This window comes from Siniperca chuatsi, linkage group LG12 (assembly GCF_020085105.1).
Source record: "Siniperca chuatsi isolate FFG_IHB_CAS linkage group LG12, ASM2008510v1, whole genome shotgun sequence".
NCBI lineage: Eukaryota > Metazoa > Chordata > Actinopteri > Centrarchiformes > Sinipercidae > Siniperca > Siniperca chuatsi.
This window is the reverse complement of record NC_058053.1, coordinates 19,736,328-19,763,703: the sequence shown is the minus strand read 5'-3', so window position 1 is coordinate 19,763,703 and position 27,376 is coordinate 19,736,328. Positions and strand designations below refer to the sequence as shown.

General features: G+C 42.4%; 2 protein-coding genes across 3 annotated transcripts in view; both read left to right on the top strand.

Annotated features, from left to right (window-relative positions):
* The window catches only part of bcor (BCL6 corepressor), a 33,558-nt gene extending 19,496 nt beyond the window's left edge, over positions 1–14,062 (top strand). For both annotated transcript variants that reach the window (XM_044216371.1, XM_044216370.1), the window contains 7 exons: positions 994–1,307; positions 2,530–2,814; positions 8,494–8,660; positions 9,949–10,094; positions 12,466–12,543; positions 12,706–12,859; positions 12,960–14,062. In XM_044216371.1, the coding sequence (XP_044072306.1) occupies positions 994–1,307; positions 2,530–2,814; positions 8,494–8,660; positions 9,949–10,094; positions 12,466–12,543; positions 12,706–12,859; positions 12,960–13,290 (1,475 nt within the window). In that variant the 3' untranslated portion in view covers positions 13,291–14,062. The remainder of the gene's footprint in view (positions 1–993; positions 1,308–2,529; positions 2,815–8,493; positions 8,661–9,948; positions 10,095–12,465; positions 12,544–12,705; positions 12,860–12,959) is intronic.
* Positions 14,063–20,437: 6,375 nt separating this feature from the next.
* Positions 20,438–26,599, top strand: atp6ap2 (ATPase H+ transporting accessory protein 2). The gene is made up of 9 exons (XM_044217562.1): positions 20,438–20,587; positions 22,243–22,373; positions 22,720–22,848; positions 22,979–23,074; positions 23,175–23,312; positions 23,684–23,737; positions 23,841–23,990; positions 24,088–24,207; positions 25,706–26,599. Exons 1-9 carry the CDS (start codon positions 20,470–20,472, stop codon positions 25,898–25,900), a joined length of 1,131 nt encoding a protein of 376 aa, XP_044073497.1. The 5' UTR covers positions 20,438–20,469; the 3' UTR covers positions 25,901–26,599.
* Positions 26,600–27,376: the final 777 nt, after the last annotated feature.

Below are 27,376 nucleotides of genomic sequence, written 5' to 3'. Positions count from 1 at the left end.
TAAAACCAGGGCTTTCCTTTATTCATGTGCCCAAACTGAGGCAGAGGGAGGCACAGATGAAGAGAGAATAAAAGAGCAGGAGAGAGATTAAAGGAAGTGAATAAAGCAGGGGAGATTTTGGTTTTATGTTTCCTGCAGAAACCACAGGCCTTGATTGGCCACTGATTTATTTTTTTTTTGTTGTTTTTTCTTTTCTTTTGCTTTCACCTTTTTTAGATAACATCACCCTGGCAACAGTCGTGTTTTTACAATGAATGTGGTTATTCCGCTGTGTGTCTGTCAGGGCTATGGTCTTTCTTTTTTCTTCTATTTTTTTTCAAATGCATTCATTTCTATAAGAATCTCGTATTCTAAAAGGTTGTTTTTTCTGCAACAGGCTTTACATAGAAAGTGCTTGTATATTTAAGCATCGGCAAGATATATCATTTCTCTTTCCTCATTGTTTCAAGACCTAGGACTAATTTAATGGACCGTTTATTCTAAAAGTTCTATTGTAACACAAATCAGACGTAGACCACATTCCTGAGTAGTTAGAAATGCTTTGCAATGACCCTTAGTAGGAAATGTATTTCCATTAAACTATTAAACAGCATTTTGACATTGTGGTTTCAAGGGCAGGTTTTTATTTTTCATGTAAATATGTACTATAAGAGGATGAAACCAGACAGTGCCACATTTGTTTAAGGAGATTACTCATAGCAGTGTCCTTGCTGCAGTGAATGAGTGCTCAGAAGTCACTACGAGGGTGTTTATGTGAGCCTGTGTCGTGCGTGCAAGTGTGTCTGTGTGTGTTTTATTTTTATTTGTCTTTTTTTTTTTTTTTTTTCTGAGCAAGCAAGCATGCTGCGCTCCCAGACAGCTCTGTGCACTCATTAATAAACCAACAGAGGGTGAGAGATGGCCTTGCAATACCTTCCCATCCTCCCCTTCCACTGAGCTCTCTCACTATCGGCCGCTCACTCTGCCTCCCTTTTTCCTCTCCTCCTGCTCCAGGAGTAGCTGCTTCTCCCCTTCCCCCCGGCCAACTGAAGGACAGAGCGCAACCGCTGGGACCCTTCTCAGGTGACCGTGGCCTCAAGGAGCCCAGGAGGGGCCCCCCCTCTCCGGCCCCAGAGCTGTCCGTGGGCGGCACCGCTCCCCTCAAGCCCCGTCGCCATAGTGACACGGACAAACCCAAGGGCAAGCGGCCGTGCAAGACCAAACACACCAGTCAGAGGGAGCGGGAGCGGGAGAAAAGGAAAGAGGCCACACCTAACAGCCCAGGCCAGCGTTGTGTAGCTGATCTGGGAGCAGCTGAAGATGACAAGGTGAGTGCTGATAGGGTGTCTGGCCATGATATGGGCGTCTGGATGTTTGTAGCAGCGGAGTCTGTTTGAGTATGCCTGTCGGCGCCTCTGATTATGCAGCTGGGAGAGGGAGGGAGGGAGGGAGAGAGGAAGGAAGTATGTTTACAATGTTTAGAGGGCTGCTGGAGCTTTGACCTCCTTGTGCCCTTAGCGATTCCCTGCAGAGCGCCTCCATGCATGTGTGTTTGTCTCTGGCCTTAATTGTCGAACGTGTGTCATCGGTGCTGTTTTGTGTGTAGGTGTGTGCCACGGCTATGAGTGTGTGTGTGTGTGTGTGTGTGTGTGTGTGTGTGTGTGTTTGTGAGCATTCCTGACATAACAACAAAACCCTGGAGCAATTATACATTGCACTCAGTGCCGAACACAAGGCTGCACACACTCCCACAGTGAGGAATGTGGCAGCCATGGTCGAGTGTATGAAGCGCCTGAGTTCAAAAGAGGGGGGAAAAAAATGAGCACAGGGAAAAATTGAGGGGGGGAAAAAAGGCTAGTTGTTTTCCGCCCGTGCTGCTCTCCTCCCCTGCTCCTCCTCAGCCTGACAGCTGCTTCGACATGGAATTCCACTGAGAGGACGCGCACACACACACACACACACACACACACACACACACACAGGCAACTCCCTCTCTCGTGTGTTGCGCTCCGAGGGCTCTGTTGGTTTAGCGGTTAAAGAAAAGTGGCGTGCCAACCTGCAGTGTTTGGGGCGTGAACATTTGGTGTGAAAGCTGTGTGAGTGTGTGTTTTTCAGCGATGCATAGTGTGTCTTACATATACAGTAATCCTATATAAACACAGATGTTGTAAATGAACAATCCGTCTATATTAAGCTATAAGTAGGCAGTATACAAAAGAGTTAGTATCGAAAAATCATGTGAGAATAAGAGGACTTTTTTTTGAGGAGAATAAACATCAAGCTTAATTTAAAATATAATTATTCTTTCTGGATGGATTTTGGCCTTATAGTGACCACTGACAGAATGTCATACTTTTACCTGTTTTGTATTTGCCATTCATTATATTGTCAAAAAACAATTATGTTCATGTGTGTAAATATACGCACAATGGCAGATCCTTCTGAGAGTGTGTGTGTGTAGTCTCTATGTACCCTTCAGTGTTCGTGTGTGTGTCTCATCTGCTATGTGGCAGTGTGTAACACTCTCCCTCTCTCTCACTCTCTCCTCAGCTGAGTGAGCAGCGTGGCGCTCCGAGGAAGGGAGCCGCCTCTCCTAATCATTATCCCTGCTCTCCAGTCAAGCCCTGCTCCCCTGCCGCTCTCTGTCCACCCTCACTACAGCCCCAGGCAAACGGCCGAGCAGGCGGTGTCCCGCCAGAGGCGGCGGGGGTGTACAGAACCCCCCCTGCTGAGCCCCCCGTGGTCCGTCCGATCCCGCCAGAGGCTCGTCGGTTGATCGTGAACAAGAACGCCGGAGAGACTCTTCTCCAGAGAGCTGCACGGCTGGGCTACGAGGTAATAGGCTTCGCTCAAAGTCATCCTCCCTCCTTATCGCTTTCTCTCTTCACATTTTACACTCTTACACTTCGTCTCTTCCAAATCTTCGCGCTCTCTCTCTTAAATTGAGCTCATTTTCTCCCCCTACTTTGTTCCTGTCTGTGACTCTGGCAGACATAGCTTGATTCTTTTTTTTAAATTGTCTTTCTCCATCTCATTCCTCTCTTGCATCTGTCCTATTCTTTTCTTTCTAGCTCCCTCTTTTGCTTTTTGAATAATTTCCTTCTATTTCACCCTTACTCGCGCTTTGTTCTCGCCGTACTCCATCTTTTTTTGCTCCTCGTGCCCGCTACTCTCTCTTTCTCTCTCAGGTTTCCGCTCTCTCCCTCCCCCCTCTTTCCTCTCAGCACTCTTTCTCTTCCTCTCTTTGTGACTCAGATTGTCGTTGGCACCCCTCCTCCCCGCAAGCGCGCACACACACACACACACACACACACACACACACACGCATACTCCCCTCGCCTCCCCTCTTGCCTCACTCCGCTCTCACATCTCATTAATTTTCCGTGAGGCGAAGTGTGACACACACTCATACACGCAGGCACACATGCACATGCGTGCGCAGACAGCATGAGGCATCGGTGGGATCATTATACGGAGACTGATGCTCGCTGCCTCTCTCTAGCATCGGAAGTTTTTTTTTTTTCTTTGTGTGTAGCTGCCTATCGTTTGCTCCGAAACCAGATCCTCTCATTCTCCGCACATACAAGAAAGAATGTATATTCTACTGAATCTTTCAACTCGCATTACTCTGAAAGCTTTTAATTAACGTTGGATGGCGCGTTATCTCGTTCTTACTCATCCCTTATGTTTCTTTTCGTGAGCCTAAATGTTTCTCCCCCAATTTTGACAAATTTTAAATTTAAATTTCAAATTGATTTATTGATGCAGGTGGTTTTAATACCACTTGAGCTGCAGATTGTGCTGTGTGCGTCCACTCTGTCTCTCACTCACCTTTGATGCTGTGTGTGTGTGTGCGCATGATAATTTTTATCACCAGCAGAGGTATCTTCACAGAACTGTAAATAGGTGTGGGTATCTTTTGTTGCTCATTAACTGGTTGTTTTATGGTTGTGTGTGTTTGTTATACACATTTATGATGATGAGGTGTGTGCGTGTGTTTGTGTGTGTGTCAGTGATTATGTGTGAATGTGTGTGAGTCAGGGTGGAAGAGAGCAAGAGTGTGAATGAGAGGTAAGCACTGGGAGTATAATCGCGTTCTAATGGCCCTCTAATGTGCCGTGGTGACTGTGGTTAGCAGTGGCGGCGGCTGTTTTTCTCTCTTGCTCACAGACACACACACACACACACACACACACACACACACACACACAGGGTGCAGCGCAGCAGCAGCAGGGTTCAGTCAGCCGTGCTGGAGAGAAGCTGGCTCGTCTCTCTGATTTATGCGTCTCTCTCGAACGTTTTTTTCCCTCCCTCTCCTTTTTTTCATTCCCCCTTCGCATTTTTCCCTTTCTGCGCTCCGTGTGTGGAGAGGGAAAGAGGGGGGAGGGAGGAGAAAACCTGAGACTACACAAACAAGGCGCTGACCGCTGCGCAAACAACACCCCCCCCCGCCTCCATTTCTTTCTCTCCCTCTCTCGCTCTCTCTCTCTCAGGAAGCTCGTCTCTCACTGCCTGTGTGTGATAAGCCTGGGGCAGACCCCTGGGGCTCTCTCGCGCGCACACACACGCACACACACACGTGTGCAGAGAGACACACCAATTTATGCACACTGCCAAACACACACACTTGCATACAAGCCTGTAGACGCACAGAGCGCTTGTCTCGCACTGGTGTTTTTGCGCCGCAAGCACTGGGCTTATCACACAGAGGCAGAGAGATATGAGGGCCTGAGAGACAGAGGCACCCACACAGACAGACACAGCGCTCACATGCTGATTACGAACACACACACACACACACACACACACACACACACACACACACACACACACACACACACACACACACACACACACACACAGAAATACGTGCAGTGAAACACCCGTTATGACCCAATAAGCACATGCACAGGCATCCTGATGTGTTCTTCTCCATATGCTGCGCGGAGCAACAACTCTCTGCACTCACTGCTGTCGCACATCCACAAACGGCTGCACATGCCATTCAGAATCACCTAATGCGCGTGCACACACACAAACACACAGACTACATGCTCATAATAAACATACACAGAGAAACACCGGTGGTTACTCTGTAAGCACATGCACAGACATCCCTTTGTGTACAGACCTGCACATACAGGATGCAGAATCACGTCATGCACACATGCATGTAATTTAAGACATGCACACTGTTCTGTTCTGTGCTGTTCCCGATGCCCGGCCGACACTGTGCATATTTCATGTTCGTTTAGTTTTGCGATCCGTGCCTCTGCACACGAAAGCCCACTCTCTCTTCCTCCTTCCTCCCTCCCTCGCTCCCCTTTTATTCTCTCGCTCTCCCTCGTCTGCCTCGCTCTCTGAGCATTTGAAATGGTAATGAGGAGAGATTCTGCGGATGTCTTCATCCCTCTCCCCCTCGTGTTGGGGCTCGGGGTCCCCTCAGCTCTGCCCATTGAAAGCTCAGATAAGGGTGCAATCTGTCATTTATTCTCCTCACATGAATCATTTCTGATTATCCTTCTCAAATCTGTGTGTGATCCAAGCAAAGACAAAAACTAGATTGCATGTTAAGTGCCCAGTCAGACCAGCATCTATGATACCAAAAAATTGTGGATTTGCTTGTGGAGGCAAAGTAAATCCACACTGACTTTTCAAGTTTAACTTTGGTGAACTTTGACTGGCAGATTTTTTTGACCAATAGCAAACAGTCTTGATAGTGCTGGCCTTTGAGGGAACAGACACACAGTCCAAAATAGAGGAAGCTATCATATTAGCTGTAATTCAATTTCATACACGTCACTCTGCTCAGTTTTAACAGCTCCACAATAGAAATGCGGTGAGACACAGTGGATGATACAAATACATTCCAATTAGCCTTTTTCCAGTAAGCGACTGAGCTAGTTAGCGTTCTAACTGGTTATTAGCTAACTGGTGGCAAGCCAGTTAGCTTCATGAGCTATTTTGCCTGGCTGGTGCCATCATGTTAGCATCAGGCTAGCTACTGTAGTATGTTAGTGGTTAGCCCACAGTAGCTCAGTAACTAGCCCCATGAGTAGTCATTACGTCACAAAGCTTTCAGTAACTCATATTCGCAAGGTCATTTGCATGAATTTCGCTATGACATTTTCTGATATGAGCAGACACCAGAAAAGGCTCAGACTGTTGTTTCCCCTAAATTAAATGTTTTAATATTTGGTTTGTATATACCTGATGAGCTTTAATATGCAAAGCAGGTTATTGGTTGAGGCTGGAGGCATTTATTGTGAACGAATATTGTATATAAACATTTTTTACAATTTTCCTTTTTTTCATCTTTGTTCTTCAGTTAGCTAATAGCATGTGTGTGCGTCAGTGTGAGATTTATTAACTCTGTCTGAGATCATCAGAGGCTAGATTCTCAGGCTTCCTCTGTTACCCCAGTACAGTCATTCAACAACAGCCTGGCTCTTATACGCACACTCTCACATACACACAAACATCCACACGTTTCACTTGTCTAGGCACGCACCAACTTTTTACTGCGTAGACTGTTGGCTCTTCATCGCATGGGGAAAGCCACTCATGCATCACCTGCACATGTGATATGCATTTCTATACACACACACACACATTGTATGCTCCATGTGAGGAGCATACAAGGCAGCACTGCAAGGGGTTAAATGTCTGAGTGATGCATTGATTGCAGGCGAGCGCAGGGAAGCATTCTAGAGAGAGAGATTAGAGGACTGAGGGAAAGCGCAAGGGGGGGTGTCTCATTTTACTGCGGAGGAGTGTGTGTGTGTGTGTGTGTGTGTGTGTGTGTGTGTGGCGGGAAGCTGGGGCTCTCATGCTAAGCTCCTCGCTCTCTCCCAGCGATATTAAACACGGCTTCAGAGGTTTAGCGCTACGCCTCCTCCACAGCCACACACACACACACAGACTTAGGCAAGATGCATATCAACACTCTACCCGTCAGTCTCTCTAACACTTGCTCTCATTCACTCACACAGACAGAGACATGCGTGCGCACGCACACACACACACACACACACACACACACACACACACACACACACACACAGAGCAAGTGGAATCCCCCAGAGGGGAGCTTCGGCACGACGCTCCTGAATCTCCCTCCAGCAGGCAAACAGAGTGTTGGCAGCGAGCGAAAACCAGTTGGAGCGTTGTCCCACTCCCCCTCGTTTCTACTTTTCTCTCGCACCTTTTTTTTTTTTTTGCTCACACTTGCTCACTTCTTTTCTCTCTATCCTGCTTTTCCACTTCTTCTCCCCCTTTCTTCATTGTCTCTTCTTTCTCCCTGGCTCAGTTGTCCTCTGTTCACACAGACACACACGCACACTTCGCACTACCACTACCACCCACTCTACACCCCACCCTTTCATCTCTTGTTATTATCAGCTGCAGCCCAGAGGACAGCCCCGGCAGATTTCATCCACAGATTCATTAATCTGTCATCTGTTGGGGTGTTGCCTCGCTTCTCTCGTTCTTCCGCCCTCTCTAGCCCTTTTCTCATCCCTCTGTCAGTCTGTTCTCTCCGTTGCCTGCCTTTCCTTCCCTCTTCCTCCCTCCATCCATCCTGTGCTGAAAGAGAGAGAGATAAACACTTGGACTAGACGGCAGGCTAGAATTAGCATAGAAATGGAAGTTTGGAGTCATTCCCCAGGTTCAGATGAGCAGCTTTCCTCCCCTCGGCACAGGACTGTTAGCAGGACAGAGTATGAGTGCATCTAGATGTTTGTGAGTCTCGCATTTACATATATATATATATATATATATATATATATATATATATATATATATATATATATATATATATATATATATATATATATATATATTTTGGTGATTAGGTTCTGTTTGTTTTTTCAAGGGTCTGCAAATACTTCTGCCCAGTCCCACACTAAGTTGCATATCCACACAGATAAACACATACCCACAGTGTTGAAACACACACTCTGACTCGGACAGGCCCCATATCAACACGCCGACGCTACTCCAGTCCAATAAAAAACAGTCTACTACTTAGTGCTGGATGCCCAACTGTCGCAGCCCTAGACCAGAGAAAACGCTTCCAGCTCTTGAGCGCCTCTCTCAAATCTCTTTGTTCCGCTTCCATTACGCTGTGTTCAGAGCCCAACCATCGTAACTGGCTGCCACAGCAGCGTCCAGACCCAACCATGGCACACAAACACACATTCACACACACTCATATGTGCACGAGCAGAATCTGGCAGGCTAAATACAGTTGAGTCACACTTAGTCTCCTCGATGTGTGTTGGCGTCAGCTCTAGTATTATGGAGCATTTGTGTGTGTGTTTGTCCGGCACAGGAACACACTCAGTTCCTCCTTTCCCTAATTTCTCTCCCACAGGAACTGTAAAGGGAAGGACTGTTTGCGTATGTGTCTGCTCCGTCTGACTTGTGTGTTGCTTGGGTTGTCGTTACACATACATCTATACACACAAAATATCACGCTAAACCCTACTCTCCCTCCGTGTTGGCTCTCTTTAGGAGGTGGTGCTATACTGTCTGGAGAACAGAGTATGTGAGGTGAATCACAGAGACTACGCCGGTTACTGTGCTCTCCACGAGGCATGCGCCCGTGGCTGGCTCAGCATAGTCCAACATCTGCTGGATTACGGGGCTGACATCAACTGCAGTGCACAAGATGGCACCAGGTAAACAAACACACTCATTCATATGCACACAAAATCACAGAAATGTCTGCTTGCATAAACACGTCTCCTATGCACAATGCAAACAAGATCATGGCTTTTTCTTACGGATGCACCGATATATTGGCCGAACATCGTTATCAGGCGATATTCACCTTGACTGCTATCGGCCTATCGGCAAATAAGATGACATTCACAGATGGCAGTGGCTGATGTTTATCTGTTGTGTCGCATCAATTTTGCGCTGGGTAAGATATATTTTTCATGTAAAAGAAGGTTATATTAAAGGTTGTTTCAAAAATTTGTATGATTGACTTTATACTCATTCAAAGGCACCTACAATTGTGAAGGGCTGAATGACTTTCAAACAGTTCAGTTATTTTTTTATAACGAAGTTTTCTTTGTTAACCTGGCACAAAAGGGGAATAAATAACAACAAAATAAACAACAACAAAAAACATTGGTATCAGCCAAATTGTTATTTTACTTTGGTATCGGCACAGAATTTCACAATCGGTGCATCCCTACTTTATGTCCCTAATAGGGCAAGCCAGGGCTTAGTCATTAATTAAATCACTTGAGTTTGCTCATAACATTTCTGGGAGTGATTTTATATTAGCTTGGTTAGAGCAGTGATTTGACAGATTAGCTGCAGTTTTAAATGGGAAATGCTAGTGCTTTCATTGTTAATAAAATTTACAGTAGGGGGTCTGTTCTCAGAAACTGTGCACAGGTCTTAAAGGTGCATTGTGTAGCAGTTTAGCTTTTATTAAACTATTGCCAGATTTGCGACATTTGTAGTATTACAGTACCCAGGTGAGACCATTGCTAAGAAATCTTATAAATCTATAAATTGCATTTTACTTTTGTCCCCCTAGGTCAGAGTTAAGGGGAAATCTAAAATAAGTCAAAAAACATTTTAGGGCACAAGAGTGTTCTCTTGACTTTCACTGAATGGCAGATGCTGCCATTAAAAGTATCACCCTCAACATGTTAAGTGAAACACCAAAGTGCATGTGGAGCTATATTAGATATGCAGGAGTAGAAACATATGACTTTCTTCAGGAGACAAAGTGGTTTATGGAAAAAGGATTTGAGAAACACTACCAGTAACAATACTGCTGAAATGAAAAAGAAGCTATCAGTTAACAGTATCACAATTAATAAATGCTAAACACAGCATCTTTAAACTCCGTATAGACAAAAAGACTAATTTTTTCCCCATACAAATGTTGTCAGTGATGTTCTTGTTCGGACCTTGTTAACAATGAATGTACATTTGTGTGTCTAGACCGATTCATGATGCTGTGGAGAATGACCACCTGGACGTGGTGCGGGTCCTGCTTTCTTATGGCGCTGACCCCACCCTGGCCACATACTCTGGCCGTGGTCTGCTCAAGATGACCCACAGCGACAGCATGGAGCGCTTCCTCACTGGTAAGATCCCAGCTGGCTTTTCAGTGTAGCCATAGACACTGTTTAGCCAGGAATTTAAAAATACTGAGGTCACTAGTTGCAGTCCACATCCTGCCCCCCTGTGGAAACTTTCAAAGACTAGAGTATAAATCAGTGTGCTTTGAGAGCAAACATAACTACCGAGGACAGTTTTTTTCCACCTTCATTCGCCAGGCTCATCCAGATTCTGAACCTGGATTGGTCTGGTTTGATCAACTGAATCAAATATAAGAAAACTGAGGACTTGGGGATTTGAGGACAGAAATCAGAATCAGGAATACTTTATTGATCCCCGAGGGGAAACTCTTTTGCTACAGCAGCTCACTATAACATCAGTGCACACAGGAATAGAAAGTAAGACGATGAGACAGAGCTACCGCAACAGGCAGCATGCACGTTGGCGCATGTGCACTCACTATATATATACAATAATGCTGATCTTTAATTATGAACCATGAATTAAGATAATAAACATCCTAGTACTCAGAAGCAGCAACTGCACAGCAAATCTTTTTTTGGATAAGGCTGGTTTTACGGATTTTGAAAAAAGGCTTACAAATGACAGGCCTACAGTTGTATCACTTTATTAATGAAAGTTACACATGGTATGGAAGTTTCATTTAAAATCTGTAAATTGCACCTTAGGTCACTAAAACCCCCTTAAAAAAAACCAGACAACATGACCTTGATTTTCTTTTTGAAATCTAAGTCCCTGATTGAAATTACTTTTTTTGTAAATTGCCTAAAATGTACAATACACTACTGTTATGCATTTAACTGATTGCAAAAGACAGAAATTTGAGTATTAATGTGCCTTTGACCACAAATATAACCCCAAATGCTAGAAAAGGAGTGAATTAAAACCCTGGGAGTTTTTAAACAGCACGTACACCAGAGAGTGGGTATCCAGGTGGGGCAAGGGTAAATTGTTGAAAAGATCAGTCAGCAACCCAGTTCCCAAACGCCCCAGTCTTGCCTCATTCACTGTTTACTGTTCTTTCAATGCTCTGACCTCTGTGCAACCTGTTGGTGTGAGTCCCTCTCTGTAAATCCTCATCCTCCACCTCCCAACTGCCACTACGAGACATGTCCATCTCCGTCATCCTGTTTCCCCTCCGGCACCCCCCACCCCGCTCTTCTCTCCCTCCCTCGACCACCTGTTAGACAGGGAGTCTCAGCCCGCCGGGGTGCGTGCTGCTGCCTCTGAGCTCCTCTATCTGGTTACTTAGCAACGGCAACTGTGTTTGCTCAGCATACGTGCGGAAATGGGCTTCGCTCTGGATGGAGACTCTGCTTTTGTATGCGTGCGTGTGAGCGCCTGAGTGTGTCTTTTTACAAGGCTGCCACGCTAGAGTCTGACGTGGTCTGTATTTGGGGCATGTGTGTTGAGAGTGCTCGTCTGATTGATTGTAGTTGGGACAACACAACGAGTTTGTGTACAGGAGCAGGAAATGAAAGCATACACATGCACACACTTCCTCTATAGCCAGCTGCTTAATATTACATAAAGATCTAACTAGTTAAACCCGATGATCTGAGACACATGAGTCGATTGGTGTGAGTTTACGGTTGGCAGAAGGGTGAACAGGTTTAGTGCAAAAGGGAGATTTATATGTAGACGGCTGGAAAGATGGTGTTGAATTTTGAAAAGAGTGTGGATGGATAGATCGATGGCTGCTAGATTGACAGAGCGGGGAGAGAGAGAGAGATCGAGCACCGGAGAAAATGAGTGAGAGCGAGCGATTGCTGCCCTCCCTCCACCTGGTCCCACTCATCTGGAGGCCGTTAATCCCTCCAAACACGCCAGACGCCCCACGCCTCAGCACTGGCACAAAGCCCAGCTCTCACTCTGTGTGAGTGTGTGTGTGCGCGCACGCTGAATACACACTTTGCTCTCGCTGTGTGTGCTTACCCAGCTCCCTCTGCTTGTTTGTTTCCAGCTCTCTCTCTCTCTCTCTCTCTCTCTCTCTCTCTCTCTCTCTCTCTCTCTCTCTCTCTCTCTCTCTCTGTGTGTGTGTGCGCACTCAGCGACTGTGTGTGGTTCTTGTTTGATTCCTGGCAGCCCTGCTCTGAACTGAGCCAGCTCTAACCCAGCGGAGACAGTCACTCTCCTCCCCCGTGGTACAGCCGCTGGCCCCTGACCATCAGCGCCCCCCTCCTCCCCCAAAACATTTGCTCTGTTTGTTTCTCTTTTCTCTCTTGACACCGCCCCTCCTCCTCCTCCTTCTATTTTACTGTGCTCTTTATACATTTTTCTGCTGTAGTCTTAAAAGGCAATTGTATTTGCCTTGTTGCCTGTCCCCAGGGCTCTGGCTCTTGAATAACAGGCTTTGGTCCTCTCTTCTCTCCATAGATTATTTTGCTGACCTTCAGGGCCGCTCAGATGACGACCCAGGGCTTTATTGGGAATTCTATGGCAGCGCTGTGTGTGGTGAGTACTGATCAGCACTCTGTGTGTTTTAGTGCTTACAAAGTCTCAGTTTCAGTGCCATCAACTATAACTTTGAGCGATACATGTTCCTGCGTCTTATATAACATGGATGCTCCCTAAAAATTATTCATGTGTATTTTTTTTTGTGTGTGTGTGTGTCAGAGTTGAGCGAAGAGGGTGGTGTCTATAACATCCTGGCTGATCCCCCGGGTCCAGAGGATGAAGACGAGGATGATAGAAGGGAGGTGTTTGAGTTCGAGTTCTCTGACCGCCCTCTGCTGCCTTGCTACAACATCCAGGTGTCCCTCTCCCAGGGGTGAGCTTTGATCTCAAGAGCAGACACCTTTTACATTTTTTTTTTTTTTTGCCTCTCTCTCGGCTCTCATTCCTAAACATTGGCTGATTTCCTCTTTCAGGCCGAGAAACTGGCTGCTACTGTCCGACGTGCTTCGTCGGTTACGGATGTCCGCTCGCAGTTTCCGACAGACCTTCCCCCACATGGAGGTGGTGACGGTGGCAGAGGCAGAGTTTTACCGGCAGGCCTCTCTGTCACAGCTCTTCTCCTGCCCAGAGGAGCTGGAGGGCTTCCAGCCGGACAGCAAGGACTTGTTGGACCTGGTGGAAGACAGCGCTGAGCTGGCCGCTCTTCTGGGCTCCACACTGGAGTGTCTGGACGACCGCTGGGACCACCTGGGGAACAAACTGAAGGACAAAATCAAGGCTGTGGGCAAGTTGGGCTCATCCTGACCCCTGAAGCCACTAAACCCGGACCTTGATCCTTACCGACTGCAGTTTGCTTTAGAACCAACCAGGTGTTATGATGATATGCCTTAGCCTGACCCTTAGTTCCCACGCTTCGACCCTGCTCTGGACCAGCACTGGTGCACTGTACAGATGGACTGACCTGCTGGCTGACTGGGCTGCTGAAACGTTTAATCCATTAACTGAGGATCAATACATTTGTGACTCAATAGACATAATAATGGTCTTATTTTTATAAATTAATATATGTATAAATAAATAAATATCTATCTATCTATATAGATATATAGATATAGATATAAAATATCAAGAGATTCTTTTTCTTTCGGACGTTGCTCACGACTCCTCTCTGAAAGATTTTGTATGGCAACAGTGTGTAATCGTGTTGTCAGCGATTGGATGGAGTGTGTGAGCACGCAGCACAATGTGCCTGTGTGTAGCTGTACAGGATAGTACTGAGACTGTGCTATTGAATGTGGTATTTGTGTTTATAGGAAGCACATGGTGTCCTGTTTTTTTGGGTTTTTTTTTTTTTTTTTCTCTCCTCAGACTTTAGCCTAGCTTGAGCCTCAGGGGCTATTTTGTTGTTGTTTTTTTAATGTTCAAATTTTGCTTCCTGATTAGTCTGTAATTTAACATGCAAAACTACAAAATTGTTTGTATAATAATGTTTTAAAATGTTGATATTCACCCTTCGGCACAGAGCTTGTATATAACAAGGAGGCTACTGCAGTAAAGTAATTTTTTGGTGTGTTCATTTTTGTTTTAACTTTGTAATTAAAATATCTCATAATTTGTATTTATATTTTACAAAAGAAGTTGCTTTAAAATAAATATACCAACTGCAAGAGTAAACGTGTTCTGCGCCTTTTTTGTCAGTGTTGAATTAAAGTGCGTTGTGAGAACTACATTTTTCCGGCTGTTCTGTCAAATTGAATCTTCTTGTCTAATTATTGTATGCTAATCCTGTATGTCACCAGGTGTGAACAATACAATCCCATATTGCCATCTCTTGGAATATTTTTGTATTGTAGGTGTCATGCAGTTTATTGCTGCAGCCATGACTGAGCAACTCCTCAACTCCCACAACACTCTTTGCTATCTCTATGCTGAAAAGCTTGTGGCTTGCAGCGCCCTCCAGTGTGCAAAAACTGTTATTAGATGGTGAATTTAATGGGCCTTCAGTGCTAAATCCAACTCTTGTGTGGCTGTTTGATTTTTTTATTTTTATTTTTTAAATATACCTTTTTTAAGCTACTAAATATTGGCATGATCGTTAAAATTCAAGCCAGGAAACCTACATTAATATTTAATATGACCGACCAAAAAGAATTTGTTTTGTCTGCATCAAGGCAGGATTGCCAACACAGCAAAGTGGGCCCCATTTTTACTGTGTTTCACTATTTGGTAATTTGACTACGGGAAAATTGGTTTGGGAAGATGCACCTCTTAATCACAATATCAACTGAAATGATAACTGCTTTAAGGTGGTGATTATTATGGAGTCTTCTGGCTGTGTGTCAAAATCTAGTTTTAAAAGGATATGTCAAGTGATACTATATATTGGTCTTTTTTTCTTCATGCCACCAAAAGACCAAAACCCAGAATGAATGAACTAACAGGAACTGTCTGTGTAACAGATATTTTATTCCCCATTGTCATTGACCTCCATTATTGTCCAAAAACTATTAAAAACATAAATGAGCAACACCGTTGCACTGAGTAACGTGTTTCTTCAGTGTGAAGACCATGGACACTCTGGTTTGAGTCATGATCATCCTGCAGCCAGAAGTACTCACTAACATACAAAATCCATGGCTTAAAATATTCCCTAGCAGTTTTACTAATCACTCCCTTTTGAGTAACGTTTCATAAAAACTGCAGTCCCCAGGTCTTTTAAGAAATGATGAAGCCTTTTTAAAAAGATATGTTTGTGACTAATTGTCACAAACAGATTTATGTCTTAGTCGGAAAAAATAGCCTTTGGGCTGAGAGTGACAGACAAGGTAGAGAACTGGGAAAGCATTTTGGTTTTGTTCTTTCATGGGATCAAAAATATAGAACATTAACAGGCCACAACATAATTTGAGATGGGAAAAACCTTGGGCCAGGTAGTATCCAGTTATAGGAATACTGGTTGATATTTGGGTCTCCAGGCACCCCAGATATCAAGAGGGTTACTGGGTACATTCACAATGTACAGAGAGTGGGAGGAACATGAGGTTAGGGGGGGCCCACAGGACTGGCCCATGGCCCCCCAGTAGGTTAATCCGGCGATGGTCTACATCACATCCTGAATATCCTTGAGTGTAATGAACAATGTTGGATCTTTGTTCACATGAACATGTCCAATCAGACACAGAAGATCTGGACTTCAGTAGCTGTAAAGGACTGCTGAAGAGAAAAACACATCAGTCTGGGAAGCTGTGCAGAACGCACTAAATGAGCAGCAGTGTGTCAGCATGACGATTTGGCTGAGCTTCAACTAAAATGGTGACTGAAGAAAAGCGGAGCCACACAAGGCAGATAGACTCCGAACTAAATTCCCAACTGCCCTATCTCTGCAGAGTGGGTGCAAAGAGATCCCTGGCAGGCTGCCAAGAGCCAGGCCAAAATTCGGGGGGGGGGGATTAGTTGATCCACAAGCTGACAATGGAGCTTTAGAGAGGGACATGGTGCAATCCAGCCCCTCGGGCCATAAATAAACCCCTGGAGAAATCCTCTGAAGAAAGAGAGAAAGCAGACAAAGATCATCATCGGACTCGGGATGATCTTAGGACTTCTTTTTATGTTGAAAAGATTACTAAGAATGTGCAACATGAATGTTTGTTTTATTTAGCAGCAAAGTTCAGACAGCTTTATGGAGTGAAGTCTGAGCTTTAGCTGCTGTCTCCAGGCAGAGAGGAGTCGGTCCTTTTCACATATCCAGGTAAAGGTCATGGAGTGACAAGAGGCTGTCAGACAGCTAATTGAGATGCTGAAAAAGGAGAGTTCAGCCTCGCAGACCTTAGTTTCTCAGCCCGAACACTGAAGTCAAAGAGTCATATCCTGAGGGAGAAGGTGCATGAGGGTCACACTCAACCTCCTTACTGAACAGCAGGATGTAATTTTAGAGATAAAGACACGGCTCTCAGCATTAGCCTCTAATAACCAGCTATTATGGTTTATAAATGGACATCATTAAGTTGAAAAAAAAAATGGTTGAAGATTCTGTAAGTCGTGCGTATTACACTGGATTACACTGCACAGTCATCACCCACTCTACTGTGAACGTTTTTTTTCTCCTAATTGTCAGTAAAATGCACCAGAATAGTAGCAAGTAAAAATGGTTGTTTGTGCAGCTCCATTTGGTTGTTAGTGTGTGGTTCATGGAGATTTTCTGCATTATTAATGTGCTCCAGAAAGAAGTTTGGTGAATTAACTGATGTATGACTAAAGAGTGTTGTGGGAAAGTTGATATATCTGTGCTGAAACGTGTCTTAGCTGCTCCAGTCCACATAAACACCAACCAAAACAATATTTTCAGTCATACAGACAACTGAAAGTTGGGGATTTCCTTGTAGTTGAAATTATACAAACCAGTTTAGGATATTTCAGGGCACCACTCCCCAGCTGAGCCTGAGGATTTAAGCCCCTGCATAACACCATAGCAAAGGTCCTATGTGGTGGTATTACTTCGTCTTAGTCAGTTGTTTCTTCTCTTGTAGCTCAGTACCATTAGTTCTCTTTTACATCTAATGTAAATTCACAGGTCTTCTCTCTCAGACATTTTTTGATTTGGATGTTATAGCTTTGCCATTAAATGATGCTTTTTATTTAACCAGAAACAGCCGTTTTACCACTTTAGCTCGCCACCAGACTCCAATGAAAAAAACAATAATTTTAATTGGCAGGCCATCGTTAAACACATCTGATTCAAACTCTACAGAAACAAAATAAACAACATGTTGGCTTACAAGTGGCATAAGGGAAACTTTGCAAACACCAAAAGGCACTAGATCAAGTCAGATGTTTGTGTGTGGTAAAACACTAAATCAGTGAACAGACATGGGCATGTTAGGTGATGAAATGACTGCCCTGCATCATGCCAATTCCTAAACATAAAAACAAACACACAATAAACCACACTCACTACATAGGAAATCCATAAATAGGTAAGGTAATGAAACCACTTTATATAGTGGAAACCCTAAGTCCTTTTTAGGGCTGCAACTAATCATTATTTTCATTGTGGATTAATTATTATTTAGATTAATCGTTTAGGAAAATAGAGAAAAATGCACAAATTTCCCAAGGCAACGTCTTCAAATGACTTTTTAAATTCTAATCCAAAACCCAAAGATTTTCAGCTTATTCACTATGATATGAAAGAGAAAAGTAGCGAGGAGAAGATGCAACCAAGAATGTGGCCTTTTTGCTTGACAAATAACATAAACAATTAATTAATGATGAAAATTGTTGCTGATTAATTTTCTGCAGATTGACTGTCAGTTCATTGATTAATTGTTTTATTCCAGCACCAGTCCCATAGCGCCCACCAGTGGCAGAAGAAGTACTCAGCTCTTTTACTCGTGTAAAAGTAGCAATACCACAGTGTAAAAATACTCTGTTACAAGTAAAAGTCCTGCATTCAAAATGTTAGTAACGTTTAAAGTAAAAGTACCAAAGTATTAGCATTGAAATATACTTAAAGTAATAAAAGCAAAAGTACTCATTATGGAGAATGTGCCATTTCAGAATAATGTGTTATTGGATTATAATGATGGATGCATTAATGTGTACAACACTTCAATGTTGCAGCTGGTAAAGGTGGGGCACATTGTAACTACTTTATATACTGCTGGATAGATTAATCTATGATATTATATCATAATTTATTAGTTGTTTATGTTTTCTGATTATGTGACATTGACAGTGGCATATCTTATGCTTGGACCCCCGTTTGAAGAAGATCTTTAAGTCTCCTCCTAGTTTACAGACGGGCCCAGAGTACAGGGGACAGAATAGTTAAATCAGACCTGGCACTGAAAAAACACCTACTTTTTCTTGTAGCCGATGTAATTTTACAACAAAGAGCACTCATTTGAACCATCCTCGTAATGGGAGGACTATTAAGATAAAAGGCAAGATCACCTGTTTGTCTGTTTTGTCATCAACAAATGTAATCTATATACTGAAGTGCCCCTGCGGATTGGCTTATGTAGGAAAAACGAACAGAGCCTTGAGAACTCGTAATGCAGAACATCACAGAACAATATGCACTGGTATGGCCAAGCATTTTGTGTAAACAAAACATTATGGCCACTGGAGATATATAGGAATCGAACATGTCCTCCCCCCACAGATGAAAAGGTGTTGAGATGAAGAAGTAAGGTGGTAGAATATTGATATTTTCTATATTTGTTTCTTGTGCCACAGTGGGTTATTTCCTCTTTTTTGATACATATTGTTAACAATGTAATATGATTTTTTAAAAATTGTTAATGTATTGATGATTTCCTGTGGATGTGATTAGTAATTGTCTGGGATATACACACCCCTGCCTCCCTTGTTTTCTGAGGGTGATGTAGATACTAAAGTCTTTCAAAATGTTACTCACTCTAAACAGTCTAAGTTTAATTTTTATCTTATATTTAGATTAGAATACCCTTTTCTAGTTACATAGCTTTTGATGATATTATTTTGATATATTTCATATTTTGATTGCTTTTATATTTCTTGGTCTTATATTGCTTTTGTGATATGAGAGTGTACAATGTTGGTTTACAGGGTACTATATATTTTGATTAGGTCTGACTTGAAGATGTGCACCAATTTTGTGGTTGTATCTGCAGCCACAGGAGGGACTTGACTGTTTATTCAGTGACACACACCTGAGTTAACTTGATGCCTCTGTACCTGATGAAGAGCGAACCTGTGCTTCAAATGTTGTACTCTTTCTAAATGAAATTAAGAAAAAATGTTTTTGAAAGGGAGTGTAGCCTACAAATGTATTTCTGAGTATTTATTGTGGAAAAATAAACATTGTTGGCCTCATGCACTTAATTACTAAGTTACAGAGGAAAAGAAAAAAGGGTTAGTAGCCAACCTTGGATACAGCATTCAGTGGTGGAATGTAACTAAGTACATTTACTCAGGTACTGTACTTAGGTACAATTTTGAGGTACTTATACTTGAGTTGATTAATTCTATTTTATGCTACTTTATACTTTCAGCTTTAGCTACTAGTTCTTCTTTTCCTTTCGGCTGTTCCCTTTCAGGGGTCGCCACAGCGAATCATGTGCCTCCATCTAACCCTGTCCTCTGCATCCTCTTCACTCACGCCAATTAACTTCATGTCCTCTCTCACTACATCCATAATCATCCTACATCACTACATCCTCTTTGGTCTTCCTCTAGACCTCCTGCCTGGCAGCTCCAACCTCAGCATCCTTCTACCAATATATTCACAGTCTCTCCTCTGAACTCCAAACCACCTCAATCAGGCCTCTCTGACTTTATCTCCGAAACGTCTAACATGAGCTGTCCCTCTGATGTACTCATTCCTAATCCTGTCCGTCCTCGTCACTCCCAAAGAGAACCTCAACATCTTAAGCTCTGCTACCTCCAGCTCTGCTTTAGCTACTAGTTACTTTTCAGATTACAATTTTTCATACCCTTCCTGTCCAGTGAAAACCATGTATCTCCAAATTTGGTGATTCTGAATTTGAATGTTTCTGATAAACTAAAGGATGAAGTGTTCCTTTATGGGTTGAGAAAATGATCCTACTTCTTAAGATAAATAAACTAACCCCCCCATTTGAATTAGCTGGAAAATGCATCGTCACAAAGCTGAAAACAGGGCTGTTTTTCTGAACTTGTGAAAAGTTGACTTTTTAGAGATAGGTTGTTCTCCAAGGACAGCGAGATTAGATTAGATAGATTATGATGCATTGATGTAGATTAAACTACCCAACAGTATATAAAGTAGTAAAAATTAGCTTTAAGTAATTTTAAGTAGATTTTCTGATAATACTCACATACTTTTACTTAAGTGAGATTTTGAATGCAGGACATTTACTTGTAGTGGATCTGAAAACGTAAAGGATCTGAATACTTATACCAAGTATATATACCAAGTACCTGTGTTGTATCAGAAATTGTCCCATCGTTCATTGCGGTATCATGACGTCAGGTCAGCTGATCTCTGCTGTACCAAGGAGAAAGATGTCGCTGACAAACTGGCTAAGGATGGAGGCTGTGTTCTCCGCGGCGTTTCTCCTCTGCTTCTTTGTCACAACCGGTAAGACATGTGCAGCGATAGATAGTCATGATTCACTTTTTGGGATGTTTTTTTCCCTTCATAAATCAAACATGATAGCGTCATGTATCCGCCTATTTGCAAATGACAACTCGCTAAGCTAGCTTGGAACATCGTTAGCATCCCGTGTATCCTCCAGATAAAATCTTATCTCTGCTAGGTGTAATACCGGTTTACGTAAATGAAAGGGAATACGTGAAATAATCTTGCTGTACTTTTAGTATTGGATGGGCCTCGGCTACGTTAGAAACTAAAGATCATAATGTTAGCTTGTTGCTAACACTTAACGCTTTAGCAAAATGTCAACGCTAGCAGTGGGGTGAGAATGTGTATTGTTTTCTTGTTGGAAAGGTTCACAAATTGTTCTTGGTCATATACAATTGAAGGAAAATGTACATTTATTGTTCTTCCTTATAGCTGGTTACTAATTTACACAAGACTGTCCTGTCATGTGACAGGCTGTAAACTGGTAGTTCCTCTTTAACATTCATCATCAGCTCTCTGTCACGAGTTTATGCCTTCATCCACGGCGCTGTAATGTTACTGGGTTGTTTTTACTCTGACCCGTGAAGTCCAGTCAGGCTGGTGAGAGTGCTGGTGTTTGCTGTAACGTACAATTAACATATCAGTGAGAATTAACTATAACACTACACTGACAGAAGTGACATAGATTCTCATTTCAGAGGTCCTACTTTCCATTATTGCAAAACAGCAGCTGAGGAAGGGAAAAGCATTATTATTAATTGGTAACTCTCAGTGGATGATGTGTCCTAGTGTTACTGATGAATAACTGTAGTCATACAATTTCATTTATATGGGTATGTAAAGCTAAATACTACTTTTCACTGTCACTTCTATGTGTAGTATTAATGCCATGTCAATAGTTATGCGAAACTGATAGTTGTGCCGTAATTATGTATCTGTGATCTTTCCTTACTCATTGAACATTTTCTGTTTGAAAAGTCTATGGCTGCCTGACTTTTGCTTTAAACCTATATGATAACCACCGTTCTGGCAAAATCCACAAAAGCAATGCTGTGTCCACCTCCTCTTTCACCCATTCATTATTGCCCACAAAATAAACAATCAATAGTTCACTCTATATAGTGAGGAGTAAAAGGAGATTTTGGACACTCATGGGTCTTCATCACGTTGCGGCATCACTGACAGGTGAAGTGCTGTGAAACTGTAATATTCACATCTATGAATGGCAAAGCATTGCAAGTGGGATTGTTACCAAAACGTATTGTACTGTACATGCCGTGGACACTACTTTTTCATTCCCTTTGTGGAACTTTTTGAGGGCACTAAAAAATAGAGAAATTGGGCAATCCAAAAAATAAATAAATAATCACAAAAAGTATATATTGTGCACCAGGCAGCAAATAGGTAGTGATTCCAAATACTGCACAAATTGGAAAAACACCTAGAAAAAGTACATTGTAAAAATATGGTTAAACAAAGTTTGTTTGAACATACATTTTTCTATGCCAATAATATTAACACTTAAAGGTTTGTGAACTTTTTTGAAAGTCTGTTAGGTTGAGAAAATATTTGTTTTCTTATTGGAAGTATTTGTACTGTGACTTTATTCTTTTCCACATGTTTTACTTGCAGTCCTCTCATTTCTCTCACAGGTGTCCATGGAGACAGCTTAACGGTGCTGCAGGCTCCGGAGTTTGTGTCCTTCCAGAAAGGAGACTGGCCTGTCTCTGGAGAGAAGATCCCTGACCTGGTGGCTTTAACCATGGGTTTCTCTGTTCAAGAGGTGCTTTGTTATTTAAAATAATTCTCCACTATTTTAATTGTCTTTTTTATATACAGAAGTAGCTTAAATTGGCTATAATTGATATTTCTATAATAACAATGTATAAAATGGGTCGCCCTGGTAGCTCACCTGGTAGAGCGCGTCCCATGTACCAAGGCTGAGTCCATACCGCAGTTGCACGAGTTTGAATCCAGCCCACGGCCCTTTGCTGCATGTCATCCCCCCTCTCTCTCTCCCTTTCCTGTCTATCTTCAGCTGCACTATAAATAAAGGCAAATCGGTTATTGCAGGTTTCAGCTTATGATTATGCTAGGGTAGCCTTTACAATGAGTGTTCATTTGTATAGGATCTGTCCTGGCCGGGCCTTCAGGCTGGTCCGTTGTTCCAGCGTCCCCGGGCTAACGTACTGGTGGTGGTGAGAGGAGTCGATAGCCTGGCTCTGCCTCAGAGTGTGGCCTCCTACCCCTTGGAGAATGTGAGTCGGACTGGTCTGTGGCACTATGATGATGTTTTGTACATCAAATATAACACCTTGGTGTGAATATTATTGAAGTCTGCAATGTAATTTGGCTTAGTTAGTCAGTGGGTCTTCTTCTTTCTTGCAGCCGGTGCCCTTCACCTTGGATAGTGTTGCAGAGACAGTACACTCTCTGTTTGCTGAGGACACCCCTGTAGTGCTGCAGCTGGCCCCCAGTGAGGAGGTAATGAAAATATACTGAGACAGGGAGTATTTACCATGTGTGGCATCACTCTTAAGAGGCTCATATGTTATTTTCTTTATTTGTCTGTTGTCTCTCTCAGAGGTTGTATATGTTGGGCAAGGCCAATGCTGTGTTTGAGGACCTACCAGTCACCTTGCAGCAGATCCGTGCCCGCCTGTCCCAGGATGGTTCTGTGCTGGCTTCCCTGCCGCTCAACTCCCTCAGCAGAAATGCAGAGGTCAGTTTCAAACAGCAACATGTACCTACACACGGCCGTACTGGCTTTTTATACCTCATATTTAGGAAGCAAAATGATAGCATGGTCTCACTCCCACTCAACTACTATTCTACTATGTACTTTTTAAAGACAAACTTGTTACAGCCGTCATGTCATGTTGGCTGATTTGATGGATATTTTCATGCAGTTAGTACACAGTATTCGCCATATGTTATTAATATACTTACAAAAATAGCACCATCATACCAAGGATTCCTGGGAGTTCTGCAAATAAAGTGATCTGATTTACCTGATTGAGATTATTTTTGTCAACTTGAATCCTTGGGAGTCAGTTTTTCCTTTCTTACACTTTTACTGTTTTTGCTTTCTAGGCTGATTTGCTCTTCCTGTCTGAGGTCCAAGTACTGCATGATATCACAGCTCTGGTAAGTCATCCGGGTTCACTGACACCATATTTTCTCTCTCCTGAAAGTGAGGATAGTCCTTGCATTGTGGCTCTAATGTCTTCGTCTTCTGCCCTTCTTGTAGTTGCAGAGACACAGACATTTGGCGAAGGACCACTCTCCTGACCTGTACTCCTTGGAGTTGTCTGGCTTGGAGGAGCTCAGCAGGCTCTATGGCCAAGACTCTCCCCAGTACCGCGATGCCACTTCCATTCTTGCCTCTGTTCTGCAGAAAGTAAGGAGAACAGTCTTAATGGGCCTTATTCACAGAATCTCCTCGGTTTTTAATTTAACCTCTGTATATAATAATACGTGTGTCTTTTTCATTGCAGTTTGGAGAGGATGTGTATGGTGTCTATGGCAACAGTGCTGTAGTGGAGGTTGTTACAGTTAAGACCTTTGAGGCTCCTTTGACCAGGAAGTCCCGTTCGATCTTGGAATCCAAACAGATTGTAAGTCTGAGGCAGAAATATTTAGCTGTTTGCTAAACTAAAATTTTAATGGTTTCACAAGTGTGCCAACAGAAAAACTGTACGCTTATTCAGGCATTATATATAATTTGTAATGCATTATAAATGAGTTAGCCAAATATTAGAAACACACATTTCAACAGCACCACAAATTACAGCCTGCAAAATGAAGTCGAATCAACTCTCAAAAACTGTTTCAACAAAAATTTAACATAACCTTGTAATTAGTGTCTTGTAAGCCCCATGAGGTCTGGGGCTTACAAGACACTAAAATGAATTTACAGAAATAAGTTATTATTTCTGATCAGAAGACCATTGTATGCCACATTAGTATATGATGCATGGACAGTGCCTATGGTGGCGCACAGTGAAATGTGATGACAGGACGGTGGTGTGGTCTGTAGGCTGCATTTATGGATTCATTTGGATACAGCTTTTATTATTTGCATAGGGCGAGCCAGACCGCGTGAAGTTAAAATGGTGTTTGCAATCCCGCAGCGGTCAGATGGCAGTGATTGTTTAGGTCATTTTACATTAATGGCAGCATATGGAGGTGTGAGCTAAAGGCAGGAAACTCTCTCTGCTGCATGTAGCCGCTGTAGCTACACCATAGCTGACATGCTTCACCTCAAAAATGTAACTGTGTCGGGGCTACGGAGATATCACGCGATTGGTCAGCTTGGCCTACTTGTGTTTTCTGCAGCAAGTTTCCATACCGCTGGAGATTATTAAAGAAAACATAGATTGTATATAGATGGATTTTAAAAAGTCTGGACAGCCACATGAAATGCGATTTTTGCAAATCGTATCCGAGCCACATTTGGAGGTGGTTTGAAATGCGATACCAATCGTATTTCTACAGATGCGTTTCAGTCCGGATGCTCTGGCCACTCAAATCAGATTTCAAAGTGTCTTTTGTGTCACTCACTCACAATGTGACACACAACGACAACGTCAAGAGTGACGGAAGTGCATCAGAGTGGCTGAACAGATTCCATGCTGCGTCACTGAGTTTGTCCGGTGCGACGGAGGAATTCTGCACCGTGACTTGATGGCGCGATTGTTTGTAGAGCGAGATGATGGATCTACATTCCTCATGCTTCTGCGTTGGAAAGCCGTGTCACCAGTGTACGTAGTTACTGACGATGAATCTTTGTGGCGCAAATTTATTTGACAATATAATGTAATAATTATACATTATTTCAGAGTTTAGTAAATGACCCTAAAAAAAAAAAGCTACCCTCTTAAAAAAAAAAAGAAAAGAAAAAAAAAAGGGCCATCCCCCCCCCTGTTAAAAATGAACAAATCGGGGAAAATCAGGCCTGCGCTACACACTTTATAAATGGCTACTTAAATTTGATGAATGTAACTGATTTAAGTGTGGAATTATTCCGATGGCAGACATTTTTTAACTAATGCTTCTACTTTTTCTGGATTTAAATATATATATATTTTTTTTAATTTTAATTATTTTTTGCAGAGTAACCCTGGCAGCCCTTACAACCTGGCCTACAAGTACAACTTCCACTATGCGGTGGTCTTCAATATTGTGCTGTGGCTGATGATCGCTCTGGCCCTCGCTGTCATCGCCATCGCTTACAACCTGTGGAACATGGACCCAGGATATGACAGCATCATCTACAGGATGACCAATCAGAAGATCAGGATGGACTAAGACCATGACCATCAACACTCCAGCTGTCCTCTTAGATCCCTCTAGTGAATGTTTGTGTTTTGTGTGAGGTCTTGTTTAGTGAAAAAACTGTGACGGCTTGATGGGAAGAAGGGCGTAATACTGAATCACCTTTGTCTACAACACTGGCATGTTAAAGGACAAAAACATTAAAGCATACTTAATTTGCCTACATAAAGCGGTTAAATATCATCTTCCGCTGGTGTATACACTGAACAAATTCAGACTTCCTCCCTTCAACCTCACAGCTCACATCATTCCTTACGACTTTAACTCCTCACTAACTATGTTTCATTTGTTTCCCCTGGTGATTGCAATTGTATTTTTTATTGTAAAAAAACAACTATTGTAGTGTAATGAAAGAATGCAATTTGTCTGGTTTATGTGTGAAGTTGTGCTTGTTTTGCTATGTGAAACTGTTTTAAGTTAAATGAAATCTATGTGTATATATTGAATATACAAATGCAACTGTATGAGAAACTGCTGTACTCTTATTGTGAAAAGATTTGTGCAGTGTTTATTCTGGGTAGGTTTCACCCTGCTTTAATTCCAAATGGTAAATACTTGGATTACATAAATACTTGATCGTAATGTTGGTTGTTAAGATTGGACAAGGATAAATTAAGCTTTGTAAATTGCAATAAAATGCCCGACAATAAATTATTACATGTATCACCCTGATTTTTGTTCACTTAATACGTCTCTATCATGAGCAGTACATCCATAGGCTGCTTTCTTGTACATAAAAAGTAATAGTGTTTCATTTCGGAGCATGTGCTCAATTTTGGAAAAATCCTATTTGGACTGTTTCAAAATAAAGCTGAATGAATTCCAACTCGCCTGGAAAGTGGATGATAAGGGAAGTGACCAATAGCTGCAGGGGATTCGGGGGTAATGCTTTATTTTATGGGTCCCACAGTTTCCTATAATTTCTAAGAAAGCCACTGATAAGTAATTAGGACTATGTAATTTGGTACTAATTCTAAAGAAAATGGAGACTGTCAATTTATATGCTTTTAATTAATTTATGCCAATTAATTGCTATTATAATCTAGTTTTTAAGTTGTTTTTTAATCTTAGAGTCTCTCAATCTCAATTTTTAAGACAACATGGACAAGAAATCCTTGTAGAGTTTAGAAGAGCAAAACTTTTACCATCTACATCTCTATGACAAATAACTAAGCAAACTCTTATCTGTTCATGAAGATCATGTGATGCGATCGAAAGCTCCAGAACAAAGTGGACCTTATGAGATCACTTTGTCAAGAAGAGTCTTTTAGTCAGTGCACAGGAAGTCAGCTGAACATGCAATGGTGAAATCTGACCCTTTGGTACATAATTAGTAGTACTTAAAACTAATAATTAAAAATAATAATAATAATAATAATAATAAAACTTTATTTATAGAGCACTTATCAAAACAAAGTACAAAGTGCTTCACAAAGAGAGAAATAAAAT

Coding starts and splice junctions, on each gene's coding strand:
- atp6ap2 (XM_044217562.1), top strand. CDS start 20,470: ATGACGTCAGGTCAGCTGATCTCTGCTGTACCAAGGAGAAAGATGTCG. Junction 22,849..22,978: donor CCTCCTACCCCTTGGAGAAT/GTGAGTCGGACT, acceptor TCTTTCTTGCAG/CCGGTGCCCTTCACCTTGGA. Junction 23,738..23,840: donor TGCATGATATCACAGCTCTG/GTAAGTCATCCG, acceptor CCCTTCTTGTAG/TTGCAGAGACACAGACATTT.